The sequence below is a fragment of the Palaemon carinicauda genome, chromosome 8 (assembly GCF_036898095.1).
Source record: "Palaemon carinicauda isolate YSFRI2023 chromosome 8, ASM3689809v2, whole genome shotgun sequence".
Classification (NCBI taxonomy): Eukaryota; Metazoa; Arthropoda; class Malacostraca; order Decapoda; family Palaemonidae; genus Palaemon; species Palaemon carinicauda.
In genome coordinates this window covers 13,406,574-13,415,082 of record NC_090732.1, presented here as the reverse complement: position 1 = coordinate 13,415,082, position 8,509 = coordinate 13,406,574, and the positions used below count along the sequence as shown (strand labels likewise).

At 36.6% G+C, this 8,509-nt stretch overlaps 1 protein-coding gene and 1 long non-coding RNA gene across 2 annotated transcripts in view; one reads left to right on the top strand and one right to left on the bottom strand.

Annotated features, from left to right (window-relative positions):
• LOC137644733 (autotransporter adhesin BpaC-like) overlaps positions 1-2,993 on the top strand; it is a 4,130-nt gene extending 1,137 nt beyond the window's left edge. The window contains exon 2 of the mRNA XM_068377634.1: positions 9-2,993. Within this exon, the coding sequence (XP_068233735.1) occupies positions 9-2,134 (2,126 nt within the window). The 3' untranslated portion in view covers positions 2,135-2,993. The remainder of the gene's footprint in view (positions 1-8) is intronic.
• LOC137645663 (uncharacterized) overlaps positions 1-8,509 on the bottom strand; it is a 97,666-nt gene that overhangs the window by 75,023 nt on the left and 14,134 nt on the right. The window lies entirely within an intron of this gene.

Sequence of the window (8,509 nt, the reverse complement as noted above, 5' to 3'; positions counted from 1 at the left end):
CTTTGGAGAAATTGGAAGTGTCAAGGGGGATATTGCAAGTTTAAAGGGTGATGCTTCAAGTATCCTTGGAGAAACTGCAAGTGTCAAGGGGGATATTGCAAGTTTAAAGGGTGATGTTTCAAGTATCCTCGGAGAAACTGCAAGTGTCAAGGGGGATATTGCAAGTTTAAAGGGTAATGCTACAAGTATTCTGGGTGAAACTTCAAGTATAAAGGGTGATACTACAAGTATCCTGGGAGAAACTGCAAGTGTCAAGGGGGATATTGCAAGTATAAAGGGTGATACTACAAGTATCCTTGGAGAAACTGCAAGTGTCAAGGGCGATATTGCAAGTTTAAAGGGTGATGCTTCAAGTATTCTTGGAGAAACTGCAAGTGTCAAGGGGGATATTGCAAGTTTAAAGGGTGATGCTTCAAGTATCCTCGGAGAAACTGCAAGTGTCAAGGGGGATATTGCAAGTTTAAAGGGTGATGCTGCAAGTATTCGGGGAGAAGCTGCAAGTATCAAGGGGGATATTGCAAGTTTAAAGGGTGATGCTACAAGTATCCTGGGTGAAACTGCAAGTATAAAGGGTGATGCTACAAGTATCCTGGGAGAAACTGAAAGTGTCAAGGGGGATATTGCAAGTATAAAGGGTGATACTACAAGTATCCTTGGAGAAACTGCAAGTGTCAAGGGGGAAATTGAAAGTATAAAGGGTGATGCTACAAGTATCCTGGGAGAAACTGCTAGTGTCAAAGGAGATATTACAAGCATGAAGGTTGATGCTACAAGTATCCTGGGAGAAACTGCAAGTGTTAAGGGAGATATTGCAAGTATAAAGGGTGATGCTACAAGTATCATGGGAGACACTGCAAGTATCAGAGGTGAAGTTACAAGTCTTACTGGGGATACTATTAGTATCGCAGGAGAAAATGATAGTATCAAGGCTGAGGCTTTCAGTATAAAAGGGGAAACTACAACTATCGAAGGAGAAAATGCTAGTATCAAAGATGATAGAGTTAGTATAAAAAGAGAAACAACCAGTATCAAAGATGATACCATAAGTAACAAGGAAGAGACTTCAAGTATCAAGGATGACAACACAAGTATAAAGGGTGATAATGTCAGTATCGTGACCAATACGACAAGTATGAAGGGTGATACTGCAAGTCTTGGTGAGGATACTAGAAGTATCAATGGAGAAACTGTGAGCGTAAAGGGTGATGCTACAAGTATTAAAGATGATAATAATAGTATAAAGGGAGAGACGTCAAGTACCAGAGGTGATATTACAAGTGTGAATGATGACAACACAAGTATCAAGGGAGAAACCACAAGTATCGAAGCGGATGCTACAAGTCTCAAGGTGGATGCTTTAAGTTTCATGGGCGAAAATACTAGTATCAAGGGAGAGATTTCAAGTGTCAAGGATGAAAATACAAATATCAATGGTGATGCTGCGATGATGATGACAGATACTACTAGCATCATGGCTGACTCTACAAGCATCAAGGGTGAAAGTACAAGCATCAAGGGTGAAAGTACAAGCATAAAAGGAGAAATTACAAGTATTGAAGGGGATTCTATAACCACTGGGGCAGAGACCTCAAGTGTCAAACTGGATCAAACAAGTATGAATGGTGACACTACAAGTATCAAGGGAGACAATGCCAGTAACAAAGGTGACAACACAAGTATCAAGAGCGAAAGTATAAGTATCAAGGGAGACAATACAAGTATCAAGGGTGAAACAATGAGTTTCAAAGCGGAAATTCAAAGCATCAAGACAGAAACGACAAGCATTCAGGGTGATACCACGAATACCATGGATGATACTAATGGCATGAAAGGAGAAGCTATCAGTACAAAGGACGATACCTTGTCTGTAAAGGGAGATACTACAAGCATGAAAGAAGAGACTGAAAGTATCAGGGGTGATGTTGTGAGCATTAAAGGAGAAACTACAAGTGCCAAGAATGAAACTGGGAGTATCAATGGTGACACTACAAGTATCAAAGGACAAATTGCAAATTTCCCTGATAATGTTCTAGTTACGAGGGAAGATACAACAAGTGTAAAGAACGAAGCCTTCAGTATCAAGGATGATATTACGAGTATGAAGGAAGATAATGCTAGTATCTTTGCAAACTAGAAGTATCCCTAAAGGAGGCAAATTAATGTATATGTAATAATGGGATGGACCCAGCATACACGACGATATTGTGGGCAGGTAGGTAGGTAGGTAAAAGATTGCCCTGCCTATAGCAAGACACGGGCTATTGCACTGGGGCAGCCCGTAAGAGGGACTACTGTGGCCTCAAAAGTTAACTTTTAACTTGTGTAAAAGGTGTAAATTTGTGGGTAAATGGTGTAAACGCTAGTATCAGCAGCAATACATGGAGTGTTGAAAGAAAATTCCATAAAAGAACGCAACAAATGGAATTTGCCAGAGGGAATCTTGAGGTGATGAATGAAATTTGTGTTCAGGGTCCACTGTCCAGGAGCCACAGCTGATAGACCATAAATCAAGGACTTTTTAAGCATAATTTTATGTAGTTGATTTTGAATTTCAACTCTAAATACAGTCTAGGGTATTGCTAGAAAAAAAGACCTGAAAATTTACTGCCCAATAAGTTTACTCTCAGTAACTTGCCTTAGTTAGATAGGCACTGCGCATCACAAGGAACTGGTTATCCTTTGATGAATTTAGCCAATGAATCCTCTTGAGGCCCTTCGCGTCAACGGGCGTAGGAGATGATGATAATGTATATATTTACAAAACTTCAAGGGTGAAAATTTTTTTGAAATGTAGCAAGAGTCATAGTCACAGAATGTGTGCATACCAGTTTTTAATTCTATAATTGACGCAGGAAGCAGATAAACACAACCCCCAGAGAAAGCAAATAATCAACGAGTTATTAATGAAATACTCTTTTCATTAATGTTCCATATTACTCCGTCCACTTTCATTCATGGGACTTGAAGAAGATAAATATACAGTATGTGTTTATTCTGATACATTGGCTACACGGTATATACTGTATATATTTTATATATAAATACGTGTGTTTGCTATATTATTCTACATTAAACTGTTTATTCCATACGCACACACACACACTATATATATATATATATATATATATATATATATATATATATATATATATATACACAAACATAGATGTATATGTGTATGTATGTATGTATGTATACAAACACACACACACACACACTATATATATATATATATATATATATATATATATATATATATATATAGAGGTGTGTAAGTGTATGTATTATACATTTGTATGGGTGTTGCTTGCATAAATGCGCATGTATCTATATGTAAGTGAAATGAATACATCATATCAAAGTATCAAACTTTTAAACTTACCCAAAGGCTGATTGTAGGTTATGTACTCAGAATTAATGTTTTGATACCACATCGAAAGCAAAATACCACCGATATTGTGAACACAAACACGTGAAATGTATTGATCTCTTAAACTTCAAACGCAACTTCTTTCTGGAGTTAAATTATCCGTCCAAATTGTAGAGTTTTATAAAATGATATATAACAAATTTAATGTAAAGTCCATGAGATTTATATAGTTTTCTAAGTTTATGTAGATCTTGTTACGTCCATGAAAAACTTGAGACGCTTACTAAGGTAGGTTTACACTTATGCAGTTTGTGTTACGGGCAGTTGCGGCGTGGGTTCGCAAGAAACCGCCAGTAAACCGACGCGGTGTGAACCAAAAATGACCGTTATAGGTACCATATAGTAACAGTTCCTCTTTACTTAGTAATGTGATGGACCAAATATATTTTGATACACGACGGATGCAGTTGTGTTGGTATTTCTTTATCTAGTTTTCGTAATTGCTAAAACATGTATATATTTTATATTACACAAATAGTTACTATTCTAACTTGGATAATAATATATAGGTGCATAGTTATATCCAAAAGCATTACGGTAGTCACAACCGACTCCCCCCTTCTCTCTCTCTCTCTCTCTCTCTCTCTCTCTCTCTCTCTCTCTCTCTCTCTCTCTCTCTCTCTCTCTCTCTCTCTCTCCCCGTAATGCTTATATACTCTAAGTGTTCTGCATGATATTTTAAGATAATTTGCTCTCCATTATATTAATGGGGATGGAAATAATCTCTTGAGCATATAGAAATATGGTTCAACATATCAAGAAATGTGATGAAATACTGACACGTAAAGAGAAACGAGCATATAGGTTGATGAACCCGGCCCTCAATTATGCATCATATTTTGTTTTATGTTGCTTTATAATATATTTTTTGATGGAAAGTAAATACAAAAACAGGAGTCGACATACACTGAACAGGGAAAGAAATAAAGAAAAATATTTTCTTTTTAGCAATAATGGTCGTATGAAAGCACTAAGCTTTGAATAAACTGATCTCAAGAGAATGCTATATGGAAATTGTCCATTAAGTTAAGTTTTTAACATTCAAATCAAATACTTCAGCTGTAAAGAATTCTTCTGATTCTATCTACATCATCAAATATGACATTTTATGAAAATAGAAAATATGTCGAGCAAAGCATTTTCTTTCTTTTCAAAGTGTGTTTAGACAACTGCTACTCTAGTTTGACTTTTGAGAGCTCAATCAGATATTTGTTTTGTTCTCGATAGTTTTTACCTGTCTTCGGTTTTGATCTAATTGTCCAAAGAATAATACTTGCATTGAAATGTGTACTTTTCTTTTCATATTTTTATTGTTGCTACAATGTTTACACTGTTTATGCGGAAGTGAATATGATATGGATAAAACTCTTCTGCATACACTGACAGAAAGAGAGCATAAATTTTTTAAATATAACACGAAAAAACAGTCATAACATCGCCTCTCTCATAAATCTAATACATGAAATCAGTGAACTTGAAAATAAACTGATAATTAAACTGAAACCCCTTACAAAAAGTCATCTATTATACATATTACTTGAAAATAAAATAACTTAATGTTGTAGTAGTTTTCAATGACAATTTGAACTAATTTTCTGTCCTTAGCGAGTGTACAGTTATTTTTTATTCATTCCTGGAATTCGGAATGCAGCAAAACAACTGCCAGATACACAAATAAGCCTTTTATATCCATTCTGACGAGACTTATTCTCGCAAATTAGAAGCAGACACGACAGTAAGGTCTTTTCCAGGTGATGTAAAGTTAACGAAAACTTGCGATCAATATCAACTTAATTTTCTTTTGGGTATTAATTTTTTTCTACGACGAGAAACGAGTCTTGAAGGATTAGTTATTCAAACAAATTCATTCTTTAAATCAATATCTCATTATACATTCGCAGTTGCAATGTAAAATGTTAATATTAGGTTACAATATTTTTTCAGCTAATCGGCGTTGAATATCCTTTATATCGTAAAGCATAATTGCTTTTCTTAATTATTAGTTACTAAAAAACTGTACATAGTAAGTGTTATAAGTATAGCTGCCGATAAGTAAATGATTTATGACCACTACATAAACACTCTCTCTCTCTCTCTCTCTCTCTCTCTCTCTCTCTCTCTCTCTCTCTCTCTCTCTCTCTCTCTCTCTCACTGCATTATTGTTCACCCCAAAAAGCACTTACATAAATTCCAAACTCTGCAGCCCTTATGGATGGCAACCGGACATGTAAACAATCCAAAGAGAGAGAGAGAGAGAGAGAGAGAGAGAGAGAGAGAGAGAGAGAGAGAGAGAGAGAGAGATAATCCATAATCTGCGCTTAAACTAAACCTTGACATTGCACAACTGAACAGCAAAATCTTCCGTCATATTTTGTACTTCAAACTTATTCATTTTCTTTGACTAAAGTCTAATATTGTTAACTGTTTTTCCGAAGAGTTCGCTGTTATTTTGTTAAAAGCAGTGCAACCTGAACATTCTTCGTTTTGATTGTATTCATGAATGTATTCATACAATTATCAATTATGTGTTGAAATAAAATATGAAATATCCAGATTTTTCTTTTCTTGTCCTTGTGAATATTTAGTGGCCATTGAGGAAATGGACTTTAAAACTAATATAATAACAAATGTACTAATTATATACGCAAACAATGACGTACTTGCATACATACACACACACACTCACATATATATATGTATATATATATATATATATATATATATATATATATATATATATATATATATATATATAATATATATATATGTATATATATGTATACATATACATATACATATATATATATATATATATATATATATATATATATATATATATATATATATAAACATGAACTTATTTATAAGTGCATGCGTGTCGCAAATTAAAGCACACTCATTCATAATAAAAAGAAATCTTCTTCTTCTTCCCAGCTTTATCCCTATTCGGGGTCGCCGTTTCTAATGAGTCTCTTCCATCTCCCTCTGTCCTGTGTCATTTCCTCCCATACTCCCTTCTCCCTCATATCATCTCTAATGCAATCTCTCCACCTGGTCTTAGGTCTTCCTCTCCTTCGTGTTCCATCCACCTCCACGTCCATCACTTCTCTTGCCATGTGTTGCCCTTCTCTTCTCATCAGGTGGCCATACCATCTTAACCTTGCCTCTTGCACTTTCTTTGATGCCTCAGTGACTTTTACTGTACCCCTAATATGTTCATTTCTAACCCTGTCCTTTTTGGTTACTCCACTCATCCACCTAAGCATCCTCATCTCGGTTACGTTCAACTTTCTACCCTCTGTTTTCTTTAGGGGTGCTGCTTCCAATCCATATGTCATTGCTGGTCTGACCACTGCCTTGTGCACTCTGCCCTTCAATCTTATAGGGACTTTCCTATCACATATGATACCAGACACCTTCCTCCAGTTGTTCCAACCACACTGAATCCGGTTGTTAATTTCCTCTTCCATGTTCCCCCCATTGTCGATCACTGAACCAAGGAACTTGAATTTATGAACCCTTTTGATGTTTCCTCCGCCTAATTTGATCGTAGTTTGCTGGTCGCCATCCATCTCGGTTGTCATATACTCTGTCTTCTTCCTGCTTATTCTTAAACCTCTACTCTCCAAGGCATATCTCCATCTTTCTAGTTTCCCCTCCAGTTCTTCCCTGTTCTCGGCTACCAAGACTATATCATCTGCATAGAGCAGACACCATGGTGGCTCCTCCCTGACATCCTCTGTTAACACATCCAAGACGATGTTAAACAGGAGTGGGCTTGGAGCAGATCCCTGATGTAGCCCGACTCCAACTTGGAAATTTTCAGTTCTTCCAACTGTAGATCTGACGCTGGTCTTTACATTTCTATACATCTCCCTGATCATTCTGACATACTTCTCCATCACTCCTCTCCCCCTGAGACATCTCCATATTTCCTGTCGTGGTACTCTGTCATATGCCTTCTCTAGGTCTATAAAGGCCATATGCAAGACCTTTTGCTTCTCTCTGTACTTTTCCATAATTTGTCTCAAAGCGAAAATACCATCCACAGTACTTAGCCCCTTCATGAATCCTAGTTGCTGTCTACCGATGGAAACTTGCTGCCGTAATCTTTCATCCATAATTCTTTCAAATACCTTCAGTGTATGTGAGATGAGTTTTATTCCTCGATAATTTTCACAACACTGTATGTCCCCTTTCTCTTTGAATATTGGGATTAATATACTTTCCCTCCATTTTTCGGGTATTGTCTCACTTTCCATAATCTTTTTCATTAACTGCCACAATATGTCAATTCCTTCCTCATCAAGAGCCTTCCAGGCTTCTGCAGGTATGCCATCTGGTCCCACAGCTTTACCATTTTTCATCTTTCCCAGTGCCCCTCTAACCTCAGCTTTTGTTATTTCTGTGACTGGTCCACAATTTGTGTCCCCGTCTCCTCTTAGAAATCTTTCATTTTCTTCATTCAGTAAGGCCTCAAAATATTCTTCCCATCTCTTTATTATGTCATAATAAAAAGAAATAAACGCTGAAAATATAATAAACAAATTTTAGCAGCACAAATTATAAAAATAAAAGATTACATCATCAAAGTTCCGCTTATGAGATCGACCTTAGGTAACCTACAGTAGGTAGGTTGCAGGTTGCCCCTCCCCCTCCCTCCAAAGGGATAATCATGACAGGACGTCATCGGAATGCCAGAGGCTCTCAATTGTCTCATTATTAAGTTACAGAAATAGGAGTGCGTTGCCCTCTCTCTTAATAAGACTAAAAGTTAGAAAATACGATGTATCGAACTCAGATAAATTCGCCTCCCGCGAGAACCCTATTGGCTCGAGCGCTGCTATGCCATAATAAAAAATACATGGAGTTGTTAAGAAGCTCTTCTCTAGAGTGCGCTCGATAAAGTTCAGTGACCTTCATGTCTGGAAAGGATAAAAGGATGTGAGAGAGAGAGAGAGAGAGAGAGAGAGAGAGAGAGAGAGAGAGTTTTGCTTCTGGAAAGATTCTTACCTTATTCGCAACGAATTTTGATAGTCGTGTATTTTATATTTCTGATTGTGTGTTTGCGATTCACAT